Source organism: Dermatophagoides farinae, chromosome 1 (genome assembly GCF_024713945.1).
Source record: "Dermatophagoides farinae isolate YC_2012a chromosome 1, ASM2471394v1, whole genome shotgun sequence".
Lineage (NCBI taxonomy): Eukaryota > Metazoa > Arthropoda > Arachnida > Sarcoptiformes > Pyroglyphidae > Dermatophagoides > Dermatophagoides farinae.
This window is the reverse complement of record NC_134677.1, coordinates 6,136,226-6,163,067: the sequence shown is the minus strand read 5'-3', so window position 1 is coordinate 6,163,067 and position 26,842 is coordinate 6,136,226. Positions and strand designations below refer to the sequence as shown.

The 26,842-nt window shown below is 31.6% G+C and overlaps 14 protein-coding genes across 17 annotated transcripts; 5 read left to right on the top strand and 9 right to left on the bottom strand.

The window, feature by feature from the left end:
- Nucleotides 1-920: 920 nt before the first annotated feature.
- On the bottom strand, nucleotides 921-3,802 carry LOC124491992 (gamma-aminobutyric acid receptor-associated protein). 4 transcript variants are annotated; one of them, XM_047054742.2, is made up of 3 exons: nucleotides 3,674-3,802; nucleotides 1,835-1,951; nucleotides 921-1,757 (listed from the first exon to the last, which is right to left on the bottom strand). In XM_047054742.2, the coding sequence occupies exons 2-3, from the start codon at nucleotides 1,922-1,924 to the stop codon at nucleotides 1,494-1,496; spliced, it is 354 nt and encodes a 117-aa protein (XP_046910698.1). In that variant the 5' UTR covers nucleotides 1,925-1,951; nucleotides 3,674-3,802; the 3' UTR covers nucleotides 921-1,493. The 4 variants fall into 4 exon arrangements, with proteins under 4 accessions (XP_046910698.1, XP_046910697.1, XP_075584533.1 ...); XM_047054741.2 differs by lacking the exon at nucleotides 3,674-3,802 and adding an exon at nucleotides 2,030-2,620; XM_075728418.1 differs by lacking the exon at nucleotides 3,674-3,802 and adding an exon at nucleotides 2,130-2,305.
- An 88-nt stretch (nucleotides 3,803-3,890) lies between these two features.
- Nucleotides 3,891-4,847, top strand: LOC124491988 (uncharacterized). Its single transcript, XM_047054736.2, has 3 exons — nucleotides 3,891-4,269; nucleotides 4,324-4,389; nucleotides 4,453-4,847. Exons 1-3 carry the CDS (start codon nucleotides 3,964-3,966, stop codon nucleotides 4,807-4,809), a joined length of 729 nt encoding a protein of 242 aa, XP_046910692.1. The 5' UTR covers nucleotides 3,891-3,963; the 3' UTR covers nucleotides 4,810-4,847.
- Nucleotides 4,844-6,555, bottom strand: LOC124491983 (splicing factor 1). The gene is given in 6 exon segments (XM_047054731.2): nucleotides 4,844-5,290; nucleotides 5,344-5,485; nucleotides 5,488-5,961; nucleotides 6,016-6,168; nucleotides 6,238-6,358; nucleotides 6,423-6,555. Coding segments are annotated over 6 exon segments (1,200 nt in total). The 5' UTR covers nucleotides 6,467-6,555; the 3' UTR covers nucleotides 4,844-5,024.
- Nucleotides 6,556-6,569: 14 nt separating this feature from the next.
- On the bottom strand, nucleotides 6,570-7,530 carry LOC142597335 (splicing factor 1-like). The gene is made up of 3 exons (XM_075728643.1): nucleotides 7,310-7,530; nucleotides 7,124-7,246; nucleotides 6,570-6,829 (listed from the first exon to the last, which is right to left on the bottom strand). Exons 1-3 carry the CDS (start codon nucleotides 7,374-7,376, stop codon nucleotides 6,657-6,659), a joined length of 363 nt encoding a protein of 120 aa, XP_075584758.1. The 5' UTR covers nucleotides 7,377-7,530; the 3' UTR covers nucleotides 6,570-6,656.
- Nucleotides 7,531-7,666: 136 nt separating this feature from the next.
- On the top strand, nucleotides 7,667-12,587 carry LOC124491979 (5'-3' exoribonuclease 1). The gene is made up of 5 exons (XM_047054726.2): nucleotides 7,667-7,727; nucleotides 7,828-7,904; nucleotides 7,985-10,869; nucleotides 10,931-11,072; nucleotides 11,137-12,587. The coding sequence occupies exons 2-5, from the start codon at nucleotides 7,830-7,832 to the stop codon at nucleotides 12,487-12,489; spliced, it is 4,455 nt and encodes a 1,484-aa protein (XP_046910682.2). The 5' UTR covers nucleotides 7,667-7,727; nucleotides 7,828-7,829; the 3' UTR covers nucleotides 12,490-12,587.
- On the bottom strand, nucleotides 12,473-14,037 carry LOC124491986 (galectin-4). The gene is made up of 2 exons (XM_047054733.2): nucleotides 13,623-14,037; nucleotides 12,473-13,550 (listed from the first exon to the last, which is right to left on the bottom strand). The coding sequence occupies exons 1-2, from the start codon at nucleotides 13,689-13,691 to the stop codon at nucleotides 12,618-12,620; spliced, it is 1,002 nt and encodes a 333-aa protein (XP_046910689.1). The 5' UTR covers nucleotides 13,692-14,037; the 3' UTR covers nucleotides 12,473-12,617.
- On the bottom strand, nucleotides 13,911-15,423 carry Usp12-46 (Ubiquitin-specific protease 12/46). The gene has a single exon (XM_047054732.2). The coding sequence runs from the start codon at nucleotides 15,272-15,274 to the stop codon at nucleotides 14,213-14,215; it is 1,062 nt and encodes a 353-aa protein (XP_046910688.1). The 5' UTR covers nucleotides 15,275-15,423; the 3' UTR covers nucleotides 13,911-14,212.
- Nucleotides 15,424-15,524: 101 nt separating this feature from the next.
- Nucleotides 15,525-16,950, top strand: l(1)G0320 (signal sequence receptor subunit 1 l(1)G0320). The gene is made up of 6 exons (XM_047054734.2): nucleotides 15,525-15,802; nucleotides 15,858-16,049; nucleotides 16,113-16,240; nucleotides 16,302-16,592; nucleotides 16,654-16,777; nucleotides 16,839-16,950. The coding sequence occupies exons 1-6, from the start codon at nucleotides 15,733-15,735 to the stop codon at nucleotides 16,895-16,897; spliced, it is 864 nt and encodes a 287-aa protein (XP_046910690.1). The 5' UTR covers nucleotides 15,525-15,732; the 3' UTR covers nucleotides 16,898-16,950.
- A 107-nt stretch (nucleotides 16,951-17,057) lies between these two features.
- Nucleotides 17,058-17,814, top strand: Blos4 (biogenesis of lysosome-related organelles complex 1 subunit 4). Its single transcript, XM_047054740.2, has 2 exons — nucleotides 17,058-17,296; nucleotides 17,361-17,814. The coding sequence occupies exons 1-2, from the start codon at nucleotides 17,186-17,188 to the stop codon at nucleotides 17,742-17,744; spliced, it is 495 nt and encodes a 164-aa protein (XP_046910696.2). The 5' UTR covers nucleotides 17,058-17,185; the 3' UTR covers nucleotides 17,745-17,814.
- Nucleotides 17,739-18,660, bottom strand: CIAPIN1 (cytokine induced apoptosis inhibitor 1). Its single transcript, XM_047054737.2, has 2 exons — nucleotides 18,438-18,660; nucleotides 17,739-18,382 (listed from the first exon to the last, which is right to left on the bottom strand). Exons 1-2 carry the CDS (start codon nucleotides 18,583-18,585, stop codon nucleotides 17,805-17,807), a joined length of 726 nt encoding a protein of 241 aa, XP_046910693.2. The 5' UTR covers nucleotides 18,586-18,660; the 3' UTR covers nucleotides 17,739-17,804.
- LOC124491990 (uncharacterized) lies at nucleotides 18,622-20,916 on the top strand. Its single transcript, XM_047054739.2, has 4 exons — nucleotides 18,622-18,976; nucleotides 19,034-19,120; nucleotides 19,173-19,223; nucleotides 20,293-20,916. The coding sequence occupies exons 1-4, from the start codon at nucleotides 18,714-18,716 to the stop codon at nucleotides 20,723-20,725; spliced, it is 834 nt and encodes a 277-aa protein (XP_046910695.2). The 5' UTR covers nucleotides 18,622-18,713; the 3' UTR covers nucleotides 20,726-20,916.
- LOC124491981 (uncharacterized) lies at nucleotides 20,818-24,357 on the bottom strand. Its single transcript, XM_047054729.2, has 3 exons — nucleotides 22,961-24,357; nucleotides 21,990-22,907; nucleotides 20,818-21,926 (listed from the first exon to the last, which is right to left on the bottom strand). Exons 1-3 carry the CDS (start codon nucleotides 23,326-23,328, stop codon nucleotides 21,080-21,082), a joined length of 2,133 nt encoding a protein of 710 aa, XP_046910685.2. The 5' UTR covers nucleotides 23,329-24,357; the 3' UTR covers nucleotides 20,818-21,079.
- Nucleotides 24,358-24,628: 271 nt separating this feature from the next.
- Nucleotides 24,629-25,288, bottom strand: LOC124491873 (uncharacterized). Its single transcript, XM_047054588.2, has one exon. It carries the CDS (start codon nucleotides 25,286-25,288, stop codon nucleotides 24,686-24,688), a length of 603 nt encoding a protein of 200 aa, XP_046910544.2. The 3' UTR covers nucleotides 24,629-24,685.
- Nucleotides 25,289-25,413: 125 nt separating this feature from the next.
- LOC124491567 (uncharacterized) lies at nucleotides 25,414-26,811 on the bottom strand. Its single transcript, XM_047054237.2, has one exon. The coding sequence runs from the start codon at nucleotides 26,779-26,781 to the stop codon at nucleotides 25,414-25,416; it is 1,368 nt and encodes a 455-aa protein (XP_046910193.1). The 5' UTR covers nucleotides 26,782-26,811.
- Nucleotides 26,812-26,842: the final 31 nt, after the last annotated feature.

The window sequence follows — 26,842 nt, the reverse complement described above, 5'->3', positions numbered from 1 at the left end:
TCGTCTAGAATTTAATGATAGATAAAAATAGTGAACAACCTCATTAGAAGAGAAAAGAACTTCAATCTTATTCGCTTGTTGTATTGTTTTTTTTTTTTTTTTTTTGGTGTCACCAAGAGAAACCACCATTAACATTTTGATAAGAAAATGCGAAAATGTCGATCATTTTTAACGAAATCAAACGAAATTATTGGATTGGAAAATGATAGAATTTTTGCCATGTGCATAAGAGCATATATCATTTTACCTTTCATCCAATCATTGTTGTTATGAGAATAAGCGATATGGCTTGAGAAAAAATGTAAAAGATTCGATTGAAGCATTGTTTTAATGAAAATATGGTGAAAGAAAAAAAACATTATAAGATAGATCCCGCAATGGAGAAATGAGATTTGGTCGTCGTTGTCGTTGTTGTTGTATTGAATATACACCAAATTAATGTAGTAAGCTCTACATCTTTGTCGAAATTGTATTGAAGACAATAATGTCATATGAAAAAGAGAAAAATAAGAAAACCTTGTTGACATCATCAATGATAATGTTGCGAGATTGCAACAAGTTCACGCCATTCATTCACACAATAATTATTTTGACGGAGCATCATTTGGCGCGATCATAGTTGGGAAGGGCACGGAAAACAGGTCCTGGCTAACGTCATTATTATTGCATGGCATAACTTATGTGAATCATTGTGTGAGCTACGACTCACCTGTCTTGTGGTTGTTGAACAGCTTTTTTTTGCTGCCCATCTCATGATTATAATGATCCTGTTGTACATTACAAAATATAGCCATGGTTATGGCTTTGTTTACTATAGCGGTATAATCGAATGAAAAAGATGATCAAAAATCAACAGGTATTTAAACTGATTCTGCCATTTAAATGAGGAAAATTTACTCATAGATGGCACAAGTAGTGAATGATGAATAAACATTTTCATAAAAATGTTTTTATCAATTTATTTAGATAACAAAAACAAGCAAACAATTCTACAGTGAATTTTTATCAAATTCGTCGTATTAAGAATAATGAGTTGTGAATGTTATTGTGTTCCAAATGTCATCATTATTATTATTTTAAACATTTTGGTTATCATGTATATAGTGTGTTTATGTATGTAATGGTGTTATTTAATTTTAATCAATTTTTTACGTTTGTTTGCACTATTTTACAGAAATAATAAAAGAGAAAAATGAGACAAAACAAAAGCGAAAAGACAAAAATAAGAGAGATAAAGTGGGGGGAATTAGTTTTCTTTTAGTATTTTGGTTTGTTTGACGAATTCAATTTGCTATCCGATCATGTAATAATCTAAAATAGTTGTTTTATATTCTGTAATGATGATATAGGTGAATGATGGTTGATTAAAATGTTTTTGTCGTCGATCGTTTTCGAAAATGAAAGATGTTTTTTTTTTGATTTTTTTCCCACTGGATTTGTTTTGGATAATTGTCATTTGTTGATTACTTATTAACATTTATTATTCGTCTCATTCATTGACCATAAACATTTTCATCGCTGTAATGAACGTAAAGGAAAAAATCCTCATCACGATATTGATTATAAAGTGAGCCCATTGTCGATGATGTAGGTGGAACCATATTGTGAATGAAGAAAAATATCGCCTCCTCTGGTCGCAATTGTATTCGTTTACGGATCAAAAAATAGAATTGTCCGACGGTCAAATCTGTTGGCACAAGATATTTCTTTTTATCCAGATCACCAATTCGAGCGCCAGATGCTTTTTCAACTATCACCTGTTTTTTAAAAAAATTAAAAACATTCATTTATTCGTCACCATAAAACATATTTAGCATTTTTAAAAAATACTTACAGGAACTCGTGTTGGATACTTTTTACGAATTTTTTCTCCTTCTTCTTTTCGCTGTTGAAATGGATGTTGTTCTTTGTATTGGAACTTCATTGTCAAATTTCAAGGATTGAATGTGAACTATGAAGAGATGAAAAAATTTTTATTTAAAAAAAAATTACGTTGTCAATCAATGATTCAATGACAATTATATCATACAGATAGAGATTTGAATGGACACTAATGAGACGAGACCACAATTTAAGTTAGAATAAATGGCGGACTTGGAATATCAAAAAAAAAAAAAAAAAATGCAGACCAGATATTATTGGTTATTTTTTTTAGGAAGATCTGGTCAAAAAATAAAACCAAAAAAAAGATATAGACACACAATTGTCAAATCGATGAATCACTAAACACAACACGTAATAAAACAAAAAAACAGTGACAAAAAAAATGAAAACAATATTCGATGTTGACAAATAATGTATAAACTTGAATCTACACACACATTCAATTCAACTCTCACTATCGACATACAAATGTCTGTGTCTATATAATAATGGTATTATTTGTGTCCCTATCTACAACAACAACAAACAAACAAACAAAAAAACAAGGATGATGATGATGTTTAGTGCTCAACGGCAATCGAAAATTGATCATGAGACAAAAAATATATACAATAATACATATACATAGAAATTGTGGGCATGTATGCATTATTTAGTATTCATCATCATCATTATACACATTGAAACGCAATTTTTTTTTTAGATTTATTCTCCCCAAATTGTTTTGTCATAACATATGTTGTTTAAAAAAACTGCTCAGCAGGTACGCAAGCGCCATAGATACGTTGACAACAATAACAACGTAGTTTCCTAAAAAAAAAAAAAAAAAATTTTGATGCTGTACAAAAACGCATACTCATGACGATTTGTATGACTCGCATGTCAAATGTATATGATACAGTGATGCCTTGGTTAATGATGACCGAATTTGGCATCATTATCAGCAAACACAATTTTCAATTAGAATATAATAAATTCGTTTTGACCATTGGACAAAAAATGTTAAATTTTCAGAATAAACCTGACAGAACCGATTATTAACTAAGGTATTTTTCACTATCAGTGTAACATTGTTATTACTGTATTACAAAATGCAATATGGAACTTGCGCATCAATCTTAAAAATGTTAATGAAAATGTTGTGATTTTTTTACCATCAATGGATGGAGATTATGAATGGCGACAATTTTGATTGAATATAATATGATAAAATGGCAAATATAGAAGGGATTTCTTCATATTTTTTTTCAGGAAGCAAGCCAAGATAATATGTTTTTTTTTCGCTGTTGCTATGATATTGACAATATAAACTGCTGTTGGTGATGTTTTTATTCTCGTTCGTTCTTTTAAAGTCATGCCATGTATACGAAAAACGATCATAGATTTATATATATGAATAAAGAACATGATATCCATCAATAAATGATAATTTAAAAAAAAAATGCCAGATATTTACAAAGATGTATCACGAGTATAAATGAATCATAGATTATTTAATGCAAGCATGCAGAACATTAAACTTGATAATGGATAAAAGTAAATTTTTTTCATCATTCGAAATTGATCTAACAAAAATAAATGGCAATTTAAATTTGCTTAGAAGGTATAGAAAAAAATTCAAGACATGTCAATAATAAATCAATAATGAACCTTTTTTTGCAAAATATTACGAGAAATTAAATCGAATCTTTTGAGAGAAAACACATGTTATCGATGATTAAAATTTTCAATGTCTTTTCATTATTATTTAGAAAAAAATTGAAGTTCAAAAAGGAAAAAAATAACAAACCTTGTCTTGTTTTATTCTTCTAAGTTGTCCTCGTCGTTGTTGTCTTTAACAAAATGAGGCAAAAATCAATGTTTTTTGGGTTTGAAAAGTCTAAATATTTTAGTAAACAATGGGTCATCCAGATACAATAATAACAAAATTCAATTCTGCCATCTTTCGGTCGATTTGAAAATTATGAAATGTACAATGATGACATCATTCATTTGAACCAGATTTTTTTCTGTTTAGTTGTTGATCATATGATTTGTTTGATATAATAGTTGTAATTCAAATCGAAATAAACACGGACAATGTCCACTAATGTTAATCTTAGTTCTGATCTGAATAATTATCTTAAATCATCTGGTTCTTCGATTACTAATCATCAATCTCAAACGACTAGTAAATCGATTAAAGAATGGTTTGGTGGTGCCGGTTCAGATATGAAAAAAGGATGGTTTTCCTATCAACCATTACGTACATCACCAAGTGATGAAGAATTGAATAATGTTGGAATTTCATCACCTGTTCAAAATGGTACCAGTAGATCAAATTCTTGGTTTCGTAATTTGTTCGTTTCCAATGAACCCGAACCAAAAGGATGGTTTCCAACTTTGGTAAGAATAATTCAAATCAATAAATTTTTCATGATCCGATTCTATTATACATAGACAAGAACTCAACGAATCATCGGTTTTATAACTTGTTTTTTCATGGGTATCACCTGTTTCTCAATCGTGAGTCGTACATTTTTTATTTGAAATATTTTTTTTTTAAACAGAATTTATTTATTATTCCAGTCAGCGATGTACATTCCTATTCTATTGTTTGCGGCACGAAAATTTTCCATCCTATTTACATTTGGTTCATTATTTATTGTAGCAAGTTTTGCCATTTTATTAGGTCCTATGAACCATCTTATGCATCAATTCTCCAAAGAAAGACTACCATTTACAGCGGCCTATTTTGGTTCTTTGATCGCCACATTATATTTTGCTTTACAAGTTCAAAGTACCATATTGACATCGATATTTGCAATAATACAAGTGATAGCATTAATCTGGTACGTTGTAACATACATTCCTGGTGGTCAAACTGGCTTGATGTTTTTTTCCAAAATGGCTGCCAGTACTGTATCAAAAACTTTGCCTGTTTAATTTACTGAGTGATAATATAATTCAATTTTGTATATAAATTGTCATGCATTCATTTATTAAATGATATATATTCCAATATAATGTGTTTTAAAATTAAAATGGAAAAATTCTGACATTAAAAAAATGATTAATTTTTTCTGCCAAAAAAGAGAAACTATTCCGTCTGCTCAAAAAAAAGAATAATTATCAATGACATAATATTTCATGACCAAGATTTAACTATGGGGAGGTGGTGGTGGTGGTGGAGGGGGAGGATAAATAGACCCAACAGCCGGAATCGATGGTAGTGGTGGTAATCCAGAAGCTGCTGTGGCTGTCGTTGTTGTATTTCCCATGGATGCGGCATACCAATGAGCATATTGGCTCCATTGATTTTGATCATAGGCACCATAACCAGACGTTGTTGCCGCCGTTGAATTTGTCGATGTAGAAGACTGGCCATCAGATGTATTATTAGTTGTAGCAGCTGTTGCACCCCATGCTATTATTTACAAAACAATTATGGTTTGTCAATACATTAATGATTTTACTCACCGGAAGGATCCCACATATGAGCTCCATATGTTGCTGCATTATAAGGATCATAAGATCCATAATAACCGGCAGCATTAGGCCACATAGAAGCGCCATTAGCACTGGTAGTAGCCGTGGTAACTGTGGTTGGTGTGACAAGAGGGGAGGTGGTGGTGGCGGTGGTATACCACTACCGTTCGCCCAATTATTAATATCTGTAGTCGATGTTGAAGGGCCACCAAGTATGGAAGTAGCTGTCCTTTGACTGGACGGAACGGGAGTGGATGAAGCTGTTGTAGTAACAGTTGGTACAGGTGGTGCTTCGCCCAATTCGGCCATCAATGAGAGATATTCTTCATCAATCTTGGCTTGATTTACATTACTTTCAACACGTTTCTCTTTACAATCTTTGGCGAGATGACCAACGCCATTACAATTTGTACAGAATACATTGTTGGTTACATTTGGTTTATCAGGACATTGCCATGAACGATGATTGTTAGCACCACAATTCGAACATCGTGGGCCATCATTTTCACGCAACGTTCCATTTAAAAGAGCCAATTCGCGCAATTGGCTACGACGAAGTTCATTCATATTTTCAGGTAATTCAATGCCTTTTTTGATGACTTCATTAATCTGACAAACAACTAGATTAAACAAATGCGATTACTAACATTAGAGAATACAAACCTTTTGTACTGCCTTCATTACTGATTCTTGAGTAGGACCCGTTACAAACGCATGTAACGGCTCATCTTCACCAGGCAATGGTTGGCCATCTTTTCGAGCTAATTTACCTTCTTTCACTGAACCTTTACCTCTGATGATAATTTTAGCTCCAGTCTACAATAAAAAAAAATTACAAATGACATGACTGTATCAACAAAACAAAACAAAAAAAAATCAACCTACATCCCGTTCCATTCCTTTGAGAGTGTTTCCGCGAGGTCCAATGATAAGGCCTACAAAATTTATGTCTGGATATTCTTCTTGTGGAATCAAAACCTTTTCATTGATTTTGGTTTGAGGTGGCCTGAAATCGTTTTATATTGAATGGTAAATTTTAAATATTAAAAAAAAGAAATTCAAATACTTACTTGTAATCACTAGGTGGTTTATATGTAGGATTTAGTTCCAACATTTTCAGAACCAGAGAATGTCTTTCATCTTCTAATTTTTTTCTAGTACGATACTCTCTAGTATTGAGACGTTTACCTTCAGTATTATAAACAGGCTCTGGTGATGGAGATCTGTTCTCATATTAATCGTATTATTTAAAGACGAAATTATATTTTTAAAAAGTAGTATCAAATGATCAAGATTAGTTAATGTTAAAAATAATGGTGTAGGTGTTTGTGTATGGCCATAAGATCAATTGAATTGAATGACTGTAAGAAAATGTGAGATATATTAACAATGTTTGCAAACCTTTCATCAGGATTATCTGGTATTCCAAGATCGCCGGTAAGGAGACGACGAGTTAATGCCTCAATTTGTAATTGAACTGTATGGAAATAATAAAAAAAATTAGAACCGAAGGGCAAAAAAACCCATCGATTTCCATCATTAATTGATATTCCAGAAATGGATACTGAATGATTATGAGATATATAATAAAGGAATATAATGCTGAAGATTTCAGCAGAAAAAAAATCCAAGCTGAATACAAAATGTAATAAATATTAAAAAATATTTCATTATTTGATAAGATTGATCAATTGAAACAAAGAAATGTCTCAAAAACATTAAAGTTTCCACCCATTAATTCATCTTATCACCGTATAAGAATATATCTTACGAATATAGATCTCTTCTTGTTGTTTGCTCATTGTTGATGGAATGATTGTCGGCAATCCAGGTATGAATACTTTATCCTGTTCATCACTGAATCGAGATTTTCGTTTCCGTTTTCTCTGTCCAACTATATGAAAAATAAGATTTATTAGAATCAATTAATTATATTTAGAACCAAATAAAAACTTACAAGAATCATTACTATTTGAATTGTTAGAATCAAAATATGACGAATCATAGTCACGTTTGCTATTCATTTTTTATCATGCCGGTTCACAATTCGGGATTTCAGGAATCGAAGCGGAATGAAATTCATAAAATAAATAAACAAATAAAAAAATTCCGGCTTAAATTAATAACAATTGACATAGATCTTATAATAAGAGTGAGACACTCAATAATATAACTCATTTTATTACACTATTGCCGTAAAGTTTTTGGCTAAATACTGGCCAAACCGAGAAACTTTGTTTCAACGACGAACGCTCTTTATGAAAGTGGTCTTTATTTTGCGTATAAATCAAAGTTTGTTGTTAAAAAACGTGAACAAAAAGAAAAAAATTTATTCTACTTACGAGTTGAAGTTATTTTTATAATAACAATTTCAAGTTACTATTACTATTACTATATTTTACTTTTTTATTTCTTTCATCAATTTCATTATTTTTATTTTTCATTTTTCATTATTATTTATAATTATTCATTAAGAAATGGGTGTTCCAAAGTTTTACCGATGGCTTAGTGAGCGTTATCCTTGTATTAATGAATATGTTAACCAATACAATGTAAGTTTCATACATTTATTCATCAATTAAAACCATTACTAACTAATATAATGGAATTATATGGTTGGAATGGCATATAGATCCCAGAATTTGACAATTTTTATGTTGACATGAATGGCGTATTTCACATATGTTCACATCCAAGTGATGATGTCCACTTTCGAATACCTGAATCTCAAATATTTGAAAATATTGCCACTTATTTAAATTTTCTATTCAATTTGGTTCAACCGCGTAAAGTATTCTTTCTATCTGTTGATGGTGTGGCACCAAGATCCAAGATGAATCAACAAAGATCACGCCGTTTTAAATCAGCACAAGAAGCCATTGAAAAAGAAACCAAAGCCAGACGTATGGGTCAAACATTACCAAATGATCCACGTTTCGATTCTAACTGCATTACACCAGGGACTGAATTCATGAACAAATTACATTTGTTTATGGTGGAATTTCTTGCTAAAAAAATTCAAAATTGTCAAGAATGGCGTGAAGTTGAAATTATTTATTCTGGCTATGATGTTCCTGGCGAAGGCGAACATAAAATTATGGATTATATTCGGTATTGTAAAACCAAAGATTCATTCGAATCTGATACGCGGCATTGTTTGTATGGACTTGATGCCGATCTAATTAATCTTGGACTTAGCACACACGAACCATATTTTTCCGTGTTGAGAGAAGAAGTGACATTTGGCAAAAACAAACAACGACATTGTGATCCGATTCGTACAAATTTTCAATTATTGCATCTTTCCATTTTACGAAGATATATTTTTCACGAATTTCACGAACTTGAACAACAGATGAAGTTCAAATTTGATCTGGAAAAAATTATTGACGATTGGATTCTCATCAATTTTCTAGTTGGAAACGATTTCTTGCCTCATGTCCCGAAATTTCATATTAACAAAGGTGGCATTCAAATTCTATATGATACATACAAATCTATATTGCCTGATCTGGATGGTTATCTCAACGACTCTGGTACTTTGAATTTAAAAAGATATCAGAAATTTTTGGCAAAATTATCGGAACACGATTTGGACATTTTTAATCAGAACAATATGGATTTCAATTTCATCGATGATGTAAATGACATAACGTTTGGCAGTGGCGTAGATTTAGGACAAAATTTTGATTTCGAAAAAATGCAAGAATTAACCGAAGAAAATTCTCTTCTTTCTGATTCAGATTCATCATCGGATCTTGATGATTCATCCAGCGAAAATGAATTGGATGAGGAGTTTGTCATGCACAAAAATCATTATTATACAACCAAGTTGGGATTCAAAGATTTAGCAGCCGATGTACCAAAAATTGTTTTTGAATACGTCAAAGGTATTCAATGGGTTCTGCATTATTATTTCGATGGTTGTGTTTCATGGAATTGGTTCTTTCCATTCCATTATGGCCCATATGTATCTGACCTGGCCAAAATTGATACTTCAGAAGAATTTCCTTTTGAAATGGGGACACCTTTTCAGCCATTAGTCCAATTATTAGCCGTTCTTCCTCAAGCAAGCAAAGATATTCTGCCCAAAGCTTTTCAAAAACTTACCTACATTCCTGATTCACCCCTCATAGATTATTTTCCTAATGAATTCAAGACTGATTTAAATGAAAAAATCCACGATTACGAAGCTATTATTTTGATACCATTCATGGATGATCAATTGTTGATGGAAACATTTGAACAATACAAAAATGGCTTGACTTCTGAAGAAATTGAACGTAATCGATTTGGCTTTCATCATCTATTGAAATGGTCCGAGGAATCTCCAGAAAATCCAGATGCTTTTGATTTGAATCGATTTCCGAATGTATTCGACCACAAGATTTTTATTAATCAATACGTTCTACCTCGTGAAATCGTATACAAAGGTGTAAGGAAAAATGTCAATTTGAATGCTGTCAATGGATTTCCTTCATTCAATGGCATTGATTATTCTGTACGAATGGAGAATGCTCGTATTAAAGTATTTGATTTTGGCTCTCAAAATCCCACTATGATGATTGATGTTGAAAAGAAAAATTATACTATTGAATCTATACAATTATTGTCAAAAAATTTTACCGAAAAAATCGTCTATATTAATTGGCCATTATTGGCTGAGGCGAAATTGATCGAAATAATAGACAATGAATTTAAATATTCGAAAGATATTAAATTAAAAATAACTCCTGAGGAATTACGTTCTGCAAAAATATCATCAAGAAATCATTGCCTAATGATGAAAAACAAGAAAGGAATCATATTGGAATCCGTTGAACAGATGGTCAAAGTTTTGCCATTACAATCACAACGATATATTATAACTGGTGGAAGAATTCAACTTCACAAAGAATGGTCAACGACATCTCAATATGTTCCTATAGAATTAGTCATTTTTGAGAGTTCAACCGCCTTATATCGATCTTTACCAGTCTATAAATCTTTGCATACAATATTTACAAAGGGTAAATCGTTTTACTTAATTGCAAATCCTTACTATGGTTACAAAGCAACAGTGATGAAATATTTGGCAAAAAATAACACTGTTCAGGCAAATGTCGTTGTTTCGTCGGAACCTGATTTTAGTGAAATTGAGATGGAATATGCCTACATTATGAGTGAAAATTATTACACTGAAGGTCGAGTGGCATTTATCGTTAAACGCGAACTGAATTTACCCGAAAGTGTTATAAGACGTTTATTGGGCTCAGTTTTATGCAGCTATCAAACAAACAAAGGTCGGGTCAAGCGTGTCAACGTTGGACTTAAGCTTAAATCTCGACATGATGGTCAACTCTACTGTGTTCCAGGTTATTCGTGTATGGATCAGGATGAAATTTTTTTTCACAAAAATGTCATTAATATTCTTCTTGAATATCATGGAAAATTTCCTCACGTATTTCAAATGTTGATCAATCATAAACCAATATACGAATTGGATAATCTTTTCCCGGGTCCTAATTTGGAACAGTGGTTTGTTTACTTTCATTTTATTGATTCAAAAATTTAATGTCAAAATTATTGTTTTATATAGTGAAAAAACAAAATCATTGAATAGTATACGTGATTGGTTAGATTTGCAAGAATTTTCAAAAATTGGAACAACACGTGGAAATGCTAATTATCTTGACAATTGTATTGTGAAGGCTATAGAGGAGAGAATCGAATCTCATATGGTATTTTTTTTACATGATATGTTTTAGACTTTAAAATAATTATTATTATTCTATTTAATAATAGGTTTTACTGTGTGAAGAGCAAACATTTACACAAAAATTGCATCCATCAAGTTTTTACATACCCGAATTCATTCTCAAAGGAAGCTATCTTCCTGATGCAAAAGTGAACTTTGAATTATTTGATCGAGTTGTGAATATAAAAACATCAATTATTGTACCATTTGGCGCTAAAGGAACTGTGATTGGTATTTATTCCGGTAATGATCATTTGACTAAGTTTACCAGATATAATGAACAAGACGAAGAAGAGAGAAAAGATAATGATTGTTTATTGTCTTCAACTATTGAAGTCATGTTTGATGAACCATTCGATGGTGGTTTTTCTGAACGAAGTTCCAAATCTAATATTTTCAAAATGCATGCATCTTTTTTAATCAACATTTCACATGGATTGCGAATGTCAAAAAAGAATATCAATTTTAAGAATGTTTATCAACCGATTCAATCTGCTGGACATAAACAATCAAACCATTATCAAAATAATGCCCGTCCCTATTACAATAATAATAATCAATTACAAACGCAAAAATCAAATAACGTACCAAATAATAATGCGTCGAAAATTCAAATAATGCCCAGGCCTGAACAGCAATTACAACAAACCAATGAATCGCCGAACAAATTCAATCATTCAGAAAATTCTCCGTTTAAAGCTATTCCTAAACCATCCTATGCTGGCATTGTTGTTGGTTCGAATATTCAAGAACAATTTCCTCTTCAACAACAAGCGTTTCAACCTTCTCTGGGGGCTATTAAATTTCCTAATAGTCTGCCATTGCCAACGACTTGGTCTCCTGATGCTTTGGGTCAAATGTTCTCTGGAATCAATATTAGACATGCGAATCCTAGTCAGGCGAACAATGCAAGCATGAACAAGATTGAGCTACCGAGAAAATCTGAAATACCGGCACCACCCTCTCATTGGATCAAATCATTAGGCTCTAAAGCCATGGAAAATTTACAAGATCCCCAACTGCTCATTCCAAGTTTTACGGTCTCATCAAGTTCACAAGCTATGATCAATAATGATATCATTTCAAACAATGATACGATCCAGAACCCGTTGAATGATATGAATAAAATCTGGAACCAACAGTCTACGCGTTACGATAATCATAATCGTTATTTTCGTCCTGAACAAAATCGAAAATATCACAACCGAAATCATCATTATCATAATCGAAATAATGAACACAATACTCAGCTTCATCATAACCAACAACAATACACACCAAATCAATCGACTCCTATTAAACAACAATCGGAATCTACCAGATTTGTACCGTTGGTAGTTGCACGTAATCATCAACATGAAAATGTATTGCGAAGACAAAACATTAATCATAATCAATAGTAATTTAAAATTTATTTGGATTTGATTTTTTTTTTGATAATAATGTTAAAAAAAATGAAATTTAACGAAAATAAATCATGGTGTTTTTGATTACATAAGTTATAATGTTCAATTAAAAATGTTAATAATCATTGAAGAGGCGGTATTGTTATGATTAATGAATGAATTTCTACACCACCATGAATGCAAAGATGGTTAATAGTTGTCAAGGCACTAATGCGATGATAAAAATCGAAAACGTAACGGCCACCAACAATCACTTGGTATCGGTTACCTTCAACTCGGATTTGCATATTGAATGCGCTATGACCAAAGAATGGAAAATGTGTAAGTTCTTTTTCTGGTTGACACCATTGTTTTAGTTGATTAGAATTTCGTACAATTGCCTTGGAATCCATGTATATTTCCATATGAAATGGAACATTTGCATTATGATCTTCGTAAGGATTGGAACCCTGGTAGAAGCTAATATCGAAACGATTGCCTGTCACACGGCCATCAATGGCAAATATCATTCCAACTTGAAGCCCTGATTTGATTGGCAATAAAAGAGGAAGTTTTGGCCATTTTAAGTCTTTCACAACATGACTATCCTCGGCTAAAGGAGCGCTTACCATAGCAGGTGGTGGCTGTATAAAAATATTTTCGACTTCAAAATCACCATCATAGCTTAGAAGACCAACGCTTTCGAATGAATGACGATGAATGAATGTCACAAATTCATTATCATTGACATCAATTCGATATTGAGTAGGTTCAGCCTCGATACATAAACGAAAATTTTGATTCTGAAGCAGCGGCCGTGGTAACCGTCCTCTGGCTGTTCTTTCCTCTTGTCCCCAGATTTTGCCAGTTCTCGAATTTAGCAATGCGTAACCGGCAGATGAATGGACACAAAAATGCATAGCGATATCACCATTTTTGACCAGATCTTCGTTGACCACTGATGCACACCATAAATTGATTTCGAATCTTGAAGCAGCTGGATTGACTTTGCCTTCAATCCAGATTCGAGTGTTTTGTGTAAGGCCTTCATTCAGGCTAAGATAACGACTTTTAGACTATAACATTGTTGAAATAAATAAAATACGAATTATTATAAATCAATTACAAATAAATGAATTATTACATACGTTTTTGTTTGATGGTAAAGTTACAACAGAATCGATAAGTTTTTTTGATTTTTTCAAAATGGAATCCATTTTGAAAAACTACAACAACAACAAAAACTCTTAAAAATAAATAGAATAGAAAAATATCAAATAGTGAGGAAAAAACGAGAAAATTTCGAAAATCAAAACAATATATAAATATTGCCAACAAAAATTGCCTTGAAAAGATGTTTATATGAGTCATAACGGACTTTTATTCATTGACAACATTGTATTGTTACGCAATGTCTCAGATTTCGACTCTCAAAATTGAACACAAACGGAATTTTATTCAAGAAAAAAAAATTAATTACAAATCCTTTAAAAGATCTTGATTTCGCAAATAAATTACAAATGTTTTATGAATTTTAAAAATAGCCAACAATATTTGTTGCCTATTGTATAAGGAAATAATATATCACATATTTTTTCCTGAAAAATTATCAATTTTTCTTTATAAAAAAAAATTAATTTAACAAATATGACTAAATATGAGTAAGAAAAAAATTAACAATTATAACGAAAAGAACATTTTTGTCTTTGTTTATCGTTTGAAACTAAAATAATTCAAGTCAAAAATCTCTGCTCTGATAAAAAAGAATATAACCTGATTCACTATTCTTTTGTGTATCACTTGTTAATCCGAAAAAATCTTCAATAGTTGATGGATCAATTTTGTCGACAATATCATCATCGAAGAGCAACCAGAATCCAAAAGATTTTACAATACTGATATAATGGCCACGATTCGGCCCAGTACCGCAATGAATAACGACGGCAACTAGATCATATAATCGATCACTACTATCATCATTATTGGATTTGTTGAATAACCGTAGTTCCAAAGGAAAAACAACACGATACGATAATTTTGTATGGCGATTTTGACTTTCTGTATACTTGAAACGCTTCAAATGTAATGCTAATATCATTGGCAATTTTTTGATACGCATTCTTTTTTGTGCTTCTTGTTTGGAGCAACAATTCTCACAATAATATTTATGTTCGGAGCTAAGAGTTTCAGTATTGGAGAACACACGCAAACATTGAGTTATAGATGTGTTTTGATCAACGTCGACACTTAGATCGAGAAAATCTTCATCTTTTGATGATAATGATTCACAGTTGAGACATCGTGTTTCATTGGTTAACGTACCCTGAAATATATCATGAACCCATGTTTTCTGATTTTGAGCATTCTTGTTTTCGATGTCCAATCCATTATGTTGCTGTTCGGATGCTTTTTCTGCGCTCAATAAATCGGCGATTGTATTAAGAAGATAATTAAGGAATTCATGTGCATCTTGTTGCATATAATTGTCGAACACTTCATTTTCTTTACGTAATCGTGTAATGAATTTTTTCGGTGGTATAGTGCCAGTTTTTTTCTTTTGCGTAGCTATTGAATAGAATAAATCGGCCAAGCATGTGAGCAATGTTTCGCGATTATTTCGTTTATTCTTGTTTTTATATTCCAAAACTTTATCTCGAAATGGTTTACAAAAATATAGGGCTTGTAATACCGAATTACAATAACAAGTATTGCCAAAATTAACCAAACCAAAATAATGTTCATTCGCCGGAAATTGATCATAGCCAATATCTTTTTCAAGTTGTGAAGCATTGTTGCCCATTTTTGAAAAAAATGGATATAATAAATTTATCTTAGGGGATTGCAGATTGACAATATTCAAGAATTTAGCATATTAAAATTTAACAAAAATTCAGACAATAAATTTTTCTTCCCAATTGATGATCAACTGTTAATACCATGTTAGTAGTTTATATATGAGTTTGATTATCATGGACGCTAGATGTCAATCGCTGTCTTCGACTCAAAGACCGGTTGCTTTTCGTTTTGATGTCTGTCTATAGAAAAAATCGACAAGGCATGCCACCTGGAAGTATGACGTGGTGTGACTTAAAGTTGTCGTCGTCTTCATTGAATATTAAAACCACAAAAAAAAATTTCTGGCTAAATAAACAAATTCTCATACTTGGTCACATTATTTTGATTATAACCATTCCTCATTGAATTTCATACGGAAATATTCTGTTATCGGTTATTTTGTTTTGACTACTAAACTCGACAATGAATTTAATACGGAATATACTCTTGGCTTTTTTGTTCATTTTGCCACTTCTTACCCTATTCAATAATGGTATTTCCGTTTCATACACAAGAAAAGAGAATATCTAATTTTTATTTTTATGTAGCCAACAATTTTAATGTGAAAGCTGTTGAAGATGATCCAGTTGAAGGAGAAGATTCCGATGTGAATGTTGAAACAGGAGATGTCATCAAAACCGAAGAAGAAGACGATTCTACACTTTCATCTGAAGGATACAGAAATTCACCGGATGCTGATATAACTTACATGTTTACTAAACCTCTAGGAAATGGACTAGGTAATTTATTGAAAATCTTTTCTTGTGAAACAATTTTTATAACCACGATAATTTTGAACACAGAATTGCCTGTTGGAAAAGAAGTACATTTTTTGGTTGGTTTTATGAATAAAGGTCAAAAGGATTTCTTTGTCGACACTATGGATGCCTCGTTCAGATATTCTGCTGATTTCAGCTATTATTTGCAGAATGTATGCTTTTGTTTTCTATCAAATCAAAATCATATATACTGATTTATTTTTTATATTTCAGTTTTCGGCATTGGCTTACAATCGATTGGTCAAACCAAAACAAGAGGTTACTTTTAGCTATCAATTTTTTGTCAGTGAAGCCTATAGTCCTCGACCATATGGATTGACCATCAATCTTTATTACCGAGATGCAGACAATGTTCAATATTTGACTCCAGTTTTCAATGAAACTGTCAACATTTTCGAATTGGATGAAGGATTAGATAGTGAAACATTTTTCCTTTTTATCGTTTTGGCTGGTCTTGCTGTACTTGCTCTTGTTGGAATCTACCAATTATTCCAATCATATGGCGTAAATATTTTAATTCATACCAAATATTTAAATTTTTCAATTAATGTATATTTTTTTCCAGAAAAAACACATTCCAATGCCATCATCTTCGAAACCAAAATATGAAACTGGAACTTCAAATCATGAGGATGTTGATCTTGATTGGCTTCCCAAAGAAGGTTCCAAATACTACATGAAACAATTAAGTAATGCCCATTTTTTTTATCTAAAATAAACTTGATTTTTAATTCTTTTTTTTTGTACAAGATAAATCGCCCAATCCGGCCAAGCCAAGTTCACCACGACAAAGGAGGAAGAAAGAATAATGAGATGATTTCATATTACTATTAAATAAAAATATAAAAAATTTTACTGAGCATTTCTTTGTTTTTGTATACAATTTTTTTTTTGATATAAAAGTAATATACATTGTCTCGTTTGAAATTCAAATCCAAGTTGTTTCCAATAATTATTTTCAATGCCCTCTGTTGCAACTTTTTCTAATAATAATTGAGATGTTTTGGGTTAACTGACATTTTTGTAAACAATGTCTTCCAATCTTTCTTCGAATAAGAATAATTTAATTTCAGAATTCCAGAATATTGATCTTGAAGATGATGAAAAAAAAGGGCGAGTTGTACCAACCAAATGAATATCTAGATCATCTTTCCAAACAATTAATGAATGATTATGCCAAATATTTTCAACTAAGGCCTACTGCTCAAGTGAGCATTACATGAGGATTGTTATAATATAATAATTAAATTAATTTTTTACTATTTTTTATAGATTGAAGAACTGGATGAATTGTTGGAAAATCTATTGACTCATATGGAAGAATTCTATGGTCTTATTGAACAAATTCGAAATAATGGCAATCAATGTGTCGATCGATTATCGATGGTTTTATTTTCCAAAATAGACGAATGTCGAAAATTGTTTGCATTCATTGATAAATTAGAAAAAATTGTGAATCATGTTAGTATACAAGTCTCACTGATGGAACGTGAAGTAAGTAGAGCAGAAAAAATGATGGGAGCCAAAACGAGTACAGTTAAAAAATTGTTCTCCATTCTGACAAGTGGTAACCAATCATCGGAATCACAATCACGATTCCGATATATACCTCAGGATATTTTTAAAACAGAAGAATTGTTAAAAACAATATTTTAAGCATGTTTGTTTTTATTCTACAATAAAAATGTATTCTTTAATAAATGATTTTCATGAATTCTACAAATCATCCATGTTGTTTAAAATTACTTTTTCGCCTGGTTTGAATGCAGGAAAGCCACGATATGGGCAACTTTCACAACGGAATGCATCGCCCAGATAACAGTTTCCACATGAAGATTTAAGATTTTGACTATTGGAACGAATTTTATCCATCTCACTTTTTTCAAGCTCTTCTTTCAAACCACACGAACAATTGGCACATGCTTTCCTCTGTTTTGTTGTTGCACAGACACGCAAATCTTCAGCTTTCGGTTTCATTTTGTCTTGTTCGTCCAACAATTCATCATCATCGATCAGGTCGCCATCAGTGATTTCATCCGCTGCCAATGTCCAAATTTTTTTGGTATCAATTTCGACAGCCGAACCAATTTCATATTCGGGTTTATGTGCTAAGATTAAATCTTGCTCATTTCTATCCACCACAAATCCATTTGATTTTATTAGGAATGTCAAATTGGAAACCTGACGAGATCTTACGATTACAAATTTGGATCTAGGTTTCAATAATTTGTATAAATGCTTCAATTGTTCATCAGTAAATGACTGTTCGACGGTGAATATGGCGTCGTATGCTTCTATAGATTAGATAAAGATTTTATGAATAAAAATATTAGAAAATAAGAAATTCACCTTTCTCTGACGGGAGATCGTTTATGGCAATTGTTAATTTGCTTTTGCAACAAATATTAGATACATAAGAATTTTTCAACAATTTCTCATCTAAAGATTGGTCCAATGAGAGGACAGTTAGACATTCTTTACAATCTGAAAAGTCCATCTTGGATAAAAGTTTTATAAATATTGATTGATGATGAGCAAATAAAATGACAAGTCACGTTGGCCGTTTCGCTTCTCATAAAGAACGTTATGCCATTTGCAACTAAAGAATAGAAATTCTGCGAAAAAATGAAATTTACATTATTCCGTAAAATATTTTATTCGTCTGCTAAGATTTTTCATACGAGAACATTTATCACAACAAATGGACATTTTAATCGTCAAAAAATCGACATTGGTGATTCCGTACAGATAGAAAGATTATTCACTCAGGAAGATGTGGCCCTTTTCGCTCGTTTAACTCATGATGATAATCCCATTCATCTAAATGAATCTTCAGCAATTCAAAGAAATTTTGCAAAACCAATAGTTCATGGTTCTCTCATCAATGGGTAAATAATTTTATTGATTAGTTTATAGATCAAATTAATTTTTTTGCATATTGTTAGGGTCATATCTTCTTTAATTGGAACAAAACTTCCGGGGTATGGTAGCATCCTAATAGAACAAGATTTACATTTTCCTAATCCCTGTGAGTTCATATGCAGAATCAAAGATTATATAATAATTTTTTTTTCTTTTGTATAGTATTTGTAGGCGAGAAATTCATCACCAAAGTAACAATTGCAGATCGCAAACGTAACATTTATTTCTGTCAATATGAATGTCTAACAATGGACGGCAAGGTGCTTTTTTTCATCTACCATAATTATTGTCGATCATCATGATGTTTTTTCAATAATCGTGTGTTACTAATTATTTTTTTTTTTATATTCAATTTCTATGAATGGTTGTTATGATTGCAATTCAGAAAGTGACGGAAGGCATGGCAAAAATATTGTTTCGTCCTTGAAGTCAGAAATCTGCCATAACCAACATCATCCTACAACTCTTGAATTTTGCTATCAAGAAGAAAGTCCAAAAAGATTTTTTTGTCATCGAAATATCATGGCGTAGGCTTGATTTCATTCATGGACATTATTGAAACAAAAGAAATTATTATCATGAACAGTTATAAAGAAGATTAATATATTATTACAATTATCATTAATTGTCATGACATTTTTAACCAATCGATCATACTTTTAATTGTTATAATATACGAAATACATCCTACTAACCAACATTTAAGGCCATGGTTATAACAGATATTCTTAACATCTAGCCCGGTATTTATCATCATATGCGATATAAATGATGTATCAGCAACTCATGCTCAGTTGCATCTAAAAAGGATTCGTGTTTTCTGTTGATAATAAAAATGTTATTGGCGAACAACCGAAAACATTTTTCATTTTTTTTTTCTACACAAGGTTCTCCAGCATCACAATACTGTATCTAATTTCCACTTATATCGAGCAATTTAACTTTCACCGTTATTGACGAATAGACAGGAAGTTTTTAATTTTTTCTTCGAATTTATTCAAAAAATTTATTCTCGATTTAACAAATTTATGATGGATGTTGAATATTCATTATCAGATTTTAAACAAAAATTATTTCACGTCGAAAATATTTTACGATCAACTATGACTGATGAGCGGTATATTCCAAAAGCAGATAAATGGCGTAATACAGATAGCTTCAGCACGTATAAAAATTTCATCGACTGTCATGAAGTTTTTCCCAATATTATTATTGGAAACATGTAAGTTCTTTTGCTTAACATTCCTGTGCATAATATTAATATAAATCGATTTCATAACAGATATGCTGCTCGATCTAAACCGTTTTTGAAAGATATTGGCGTTACTCATGTCTTGAATTGTGCTCTTAATCATTGTTTGACATATAATGACATGAAATTTGACCAGGAATATTATCAAGATTACAAAATCAAATTCAAAGGGCTAGAACTGGATGATATTTGTACGGAAAACATTGCACGTTATTTCGACGAATCAATTGAATTCATCGACGATGCCATGAAAAATGGTGGTAAAATTCTAATACATTGTTTGGCGGGCATTAGTCGTTCGGCAACAATTACGATTGCATATCTCATGAAACAACATTCAATGACCATTGAAGATGCTATCAAAATAGTTAAACAAAATAGACGTGTTTATCCTAATGAAGGCTTTCTTAAACAATTGGTTGAATTAGATTTTAAACTACGAAAACAATCGGTTAATCGATGAACTAAAATTTCATTATTCACCATTTTTTATCGAGTTTAATTAATCGATTGTCATATTTTAAAATTATTATTATTATGATTACTTGATCATTGTTTTTTTATGATTAGAATGATTCATCATGATTTATTTTTATGATTAAGTGATTAAAGTGACAATATACAATAAATAACAATAAAACAATAATGATGTAATGTAAAATAATATTGATATGAACAATATAATCACCGATAAAAGTGAGTATTTATGCAGAATTAGTGTTCAAATATGAGTTGGTTCTTACTATGAGACCAAATAATGTTGGAGGGATTTATAACAATTAATAAATGACGAAAAATATGAGAAATCATCGTTAATTCATCTATTGATGAGTGGTTGAGAATCACAGTCGAAATTGTTTAGATGTGGAATAGGTTCGAGCTCAATATTGAGATTGTCTTGATTGCCACTGTTGTTACTGTGTTGTTGAGTATTTATGGAATCGACTATTATCGATTGAATGTGGTTGTGATCAACATCACTATTAGAATCAATAATCTCTTCATCATTCGATAGAACCTCCTTCTTTTTGCTGTTTGGATCTTCTATCTGTCTAAAATAGTCTTGATGAGCTGTAGGAGTGTTTTCCGTCATGGCAATCGAATTGATGTCAATTGTTGTCTCACTAGTCGGAGAATTTATTGGTTGATCATTTAGATGATCATTTGAATGGCTAGGATTGATGACCAAATTTGTAGAGGTGTTAATTGGGACGACCGACTGTTGTTGTTGTGCATTTCGATGTTGCCGTCGTAACATTCGACGACAACGTCTTTGACGTCTATATCTTCGATATTGATCCATATACGAATTATTTATTCCATTTACATCATGATATCCTCCCATGGTTGATGCATAACTAGGTGGTGGTTCGCGAAATAAAACAGAATGTTCTAATCGAAATAATGAGGCATCAAGATCACCGGAAGATGGAAATGGGAAATCCATATTTCTAAAAGGAGCAGGATTTGAAACATTCGTAGCCATAGTTGTACGATATTGTTCCAAGTGTCTAAGCGCGACTAATTTGCAACCACAGCTGATAGCAATCACAATCAATAGGCCACAAATTAACGATCCAATTATGGCTGCAGTAATGACACTGTTTTTTAGACAACGCATCTCATCACTTCCATCATAACAATCGGCTGAACGATCACATGTCCTAAAATGGAGAGTTATTATTACAAGAATGAGGATATTAATTTGATTGAATTAGTTTACTTACCAAATTGATGGTATGCATCTACCATTTGTGCAGAGGAAACTACCTTTATCTGGTCGACATAACTCTAATGTACAATTTTTTTCATCTGAATAATCAGCACACTGGACAATACCATTGCAACGTTCTTCAAGATCATAACATCCATCACCAGAAGCACACATGATTTTACCTTTACAATGTTCAAAACAATTTAGTTCGTCAGCCCCGTTCGGACAATCGAGGATTCGATTACATCGATGAAGTTTCGGATCATAACAATGATTCATTGTACCACATCTTATTTTTTTACTAGGACAATGGTTACATTTTGTTTCATCGGAAAAATCTTGACAATCGGGAATGCCATTACATAACAATGTGAGATTGATGCATTTGTTCAACGATTGTGGAGAAAGGCATCGAAACTGATTTGAATCACAGTATGTACAGTTCAATTCATCTGATCTGTTCTCGCAGTCGATTTTATTATCACATCGTTTCGAGATGTGATAATAGCCCATTGAATCATCATTGTCGCATTTAATAAAATCCGAGGTTAGGTCACAAGACATTTCATCGGATCCATCACCACATTCATTCTTGTTATTACATTTCCATTTTTTCGGGATACATTTGTCATTAAGGCAATGAAATTCATTTGCATAACATTGCGTATTTGATTTAGGCGTTATAAAATAAGAGAAATAAAATCCAACAGCATTATTCTGATTTAAGGTTGCATTGAATATGACAGAGACGAAATTTGTTTCGGAAATATAAACATTGGATGCACTATGAATTGATTTACCGCAGAAATACCGATCGCTATTCAACGATTGAATTCGTAGATAATTTACGGTACAGCATTGTTTTGAATCGATGGAATCTATGCAATATTTCGAATGTTCATTCGGATTTTCTATATCAAGCTCGTCAATGCTATCGGAAACAGATAAAATAAGATAGAATTTCAATAATGAAAGCAATATTACCTGATAGTTATAATTTCATCGGGTGATGTTCCGATAATGTTCCATTGACAAACAATTGGAACTTTATAACTGTTAGGGTAGTGTGGGTTCTTGACGAAACCATATTTAGTTGTAAGATTGACTATTGAACCACAACGAAAATCGTTTTCGGGAAAAAGAGATTCTTCAATAAAAGTATTCTCATCCAATAAAGAGAATTTATTGAGCATTAGTTTGCCATTTGATGTGGACGAATTCTTGCCATTGGCGAGGGCAAATTTTTCAATCAATATAAAGGATGTGGCAAGAACAATAAAATGACAAAGTGAAAATTTATTCAAGATTTTCAAACGAATAATCGTTGAATTCCAAAATAGTTGTTGTTCCATAGGTGAAGATTAAATTGAGTTTCACGTCTGAAATCTTTGATGACTGTCAGATAAAGTGAATGACAATCAATAATAAACTACAGGATTTAAGCAAAAAGATTTGGCGACAACCAGAACGGAGGAAATTCAGTCTTTCTCTTGGTGAGTTGGTTGTTTGATTCAATCAATAACATATTATAATTCAAAGAAATGTTGTTTTGTGATGGTTGGTCAGATTGGAATATAGAGTATTATTGGAAATGTTGGGAGCATTTTTTTGTCATAAACGTAAATAGTCGAATAATAATGGATTGTTGTTCATCGAAGAAATCTCAACATCCATTCGGGATTATAGTCGTTATTTTATACAAGTAAAATGAAAGTTGGAAATAAATCCAAAAGATTAGTTTATACTTCAGGCAATCGGCCTGGGGGATCAAGAAAAAATTTCTTCTGTTATTCAATGCATGTAATTTTTTCAGAAAGTTTGTTTTTGTTTACAACGGGTAATCGGATTCGTTGAAAATAATAATAGAGTTGTTTTGTTGCTCAACACTTTTATCATAGAATCGCATTGATAGTGTGAAGACTATGCAATTTACAGCATACTTTTTATATTTCACCAAAGGGCTAATGGTTGCAATTATGTTATCCATCAAAGATTATAATTCATCATTAAATGAAAAAAAATAAACACACTTTACACGAAACGAAATTGAATGAAAAAAAAACAATAACCTAGAACCAAACCAAATAGATAGTAGACAAAACTTATGGATCGTCAATAAATGAAATTCATAAAAATATACAAAAAAACAAATGTTTCATCCATTTAAATCGAAATGAGTTTGTGTACAAAAAAAATATTTTTCATCAACATCATCATCATCATTCATCCGATTCAATTCAATACAATGGAAAACAGGAGAGATTTTCTCTTTCATTTCAATAACATCTTCGTCGTCAAAAATATACATTCGTCTATATATACAACAAAAATGTGATACCGAGTTATGGAGAGTCAATTTTATGTAGGACAAAAGCGAACACACACACACACACACACTAACACAAACAAGCTCATAAAAATGGATCCACTGCTGGATTTTCATTCATTCATTACCACCATTCGGGACCACATTAAACTATATATATGAGATATGAGATATTAGTATTGTAAGTATTGGTTGTAATCATATTCGTAAGTATAATGTATTGCATCTTATGCAATAATTTAGAATAATTAATACCAAGTTTGGAACACGGATCTTACACATTGAATTTCAATTTTTAATGTAAATTTCTCTGATGAGGTCTTTTCATTATTTATTTTATCTCTATCAACGACAATGAAGTGTCAGGTTTTAGAATTGTGTGATTATCGAGATTTTAATTTAGAAATAGATGAACGACTACGTCGTCTTGTGGTTTTTGAAGATTTTCGTTTTTTTGATTTTGTTTTTCGTGTTCGCTTGTTTCCACTCTTGTTTGATGATTTTTGGTTGGATTCCGATCGATCATCATCATCCTCATCATATTCTGTTTCTTCTTCATTTTTGTTGAAAAACTTAGAAAACGAATCAGAATTAATAGCTTCTTTCGATTTGGTATCTAGTCTATCTGAGTTTTTAAATTTCGAAAGGAAAATATTTGAATTACAAACTGGACATTTTTGCGATTTATCATCCGTATCATCTTTGAGAAATCTTAAGGTCATTTGAAAATCACTATCAGGAAGTATGAAAATATTGACATTCTTTTTATCATCTGTAGTCTTTACCGACCATTTTGAATCATTTTTTTGTTGTTGCAACAGTTGTTGAATATTTGAAATTTCATTATCAGCAATTTCGCGATTGCTTGATGCATTTTGAGGCAATTGAAATTTAAATTGAATTGATTCCTGACTTCTTGAAGATGCTGATAATGGTTCCTCTAATCGATGCTCTTGATTGTCGGCTTCATCTTTGACTATTGACATTTCAACGATTTAAACAAAAATTGGTAATTTCTTTTACAAAACGACGTCTTAAATAGAATTCAATCAACAAACAAAATTCAATTAATTTATTTCGAATTTAAATTCTAAAAAAAACAAAACAATGTTCATTTGGTTTTATTCATTTTCATTTTAACATCTTCACTTTGAATGGTTTTATATGTGGATGAACTGTTAGCTGAATTCATTTTTTCCGAATTTTTTATCGGACTTTTCATTTTGGTTATCGATTTTGTTTTTAAGCTTTTTGATGAATCTGTTTTACTTCGTGATTTTTTCGATCGAAAAAACATCCCTAGTTTTGATTTAGAAGATTTTGATTTTTTTATTTTGGATTTCGATCTTTTATCGGGCTTCTTGATTTTCGAAGCGTCTTTATTCACCAAAGTTTTGTTTAGCGATAGTTTAGATTTTTCTCGATTTTTTTTCTTTGATGTTTGTGACTTGGATCTCTTTTTTTTAATTTCACCTTCTTTATTCGAGACCTTGGTGGGTGTTTTCATTGGAATTTTAAGATCCATTTTCTCTAAGATTTTATCAGGAGAAGGAAGATCATTTATTTCTGTTTTTAATGGCAGAGTTTCACCCGCTGTTGTGGTTGTCGTCTTAGTAATTTCTCTTATAGAAATTTTGATATTTTTAGGTTTTTTACGCGATGACCGTTTTGACTTCTGGTCAGGTGTTTTTGTACTTTTTTTTAGAGATTTTTCAGATTCTTTTAATAAAGCCTTAACTGTCATTTGGCAATCACGATCTGGCAGAATGATGATATGGGAAAAATCACAAATAAAAACCACCATTGAGCCTTTGTTCACTTCAATCACACAGCTTGATTTAAGCGAATCTTCCTTTACTGACCCATCCGTACTTGTCTGACCCATATATAATCGTCCTTTCAATTCCAAGGTTGATGGTGAACCAAATACAAAACCACGATACATTTCGCCAAATACAAATACTTTACCACTGTCGTTTGTCATGATCATCACAGATTTTGGTGAACCGTTTGAAGTTCCAGTGATGAAATTATAATCGTAAGCCAAAGTCAAATCATTAGGCAAATAGTTTAACCAATCCAATTCACCATTACTACGTCTAAAACTGTATGGAATAATTTCGTGGAAATCATCCTCTAATACACCGGAAAAAACACCCATTGGACGAATATAAAGATGGCCAATCTTGTAATAAAGAATATATTCATGAGATGCTCGAATGCTCATTCGGGTTGCACTTCTTAGCGATAGTTCACTTTCTCTAGCTTTCAAATAACAATAGGCATCTTGAATTGTTTCATTAGCTTCTTTAAGCATCGTTTGCTGTCTATTAATTACAGTAAAACTAATCTTTGGTTCTAAAACTTGTCGCTTTAAATTTTGATGTTCAACCTCTTTAACATTCGTTTCGCTAACAAACGGATTTTTGAACAATATCGAAGTTTCTTGTATTCGCTCATCGCTTTTACCTTTTGACATTTTTCGTATTTTCAAACTTAAAAAAAACAAAACAATCAATAGCACTGCACAAAAACAATAT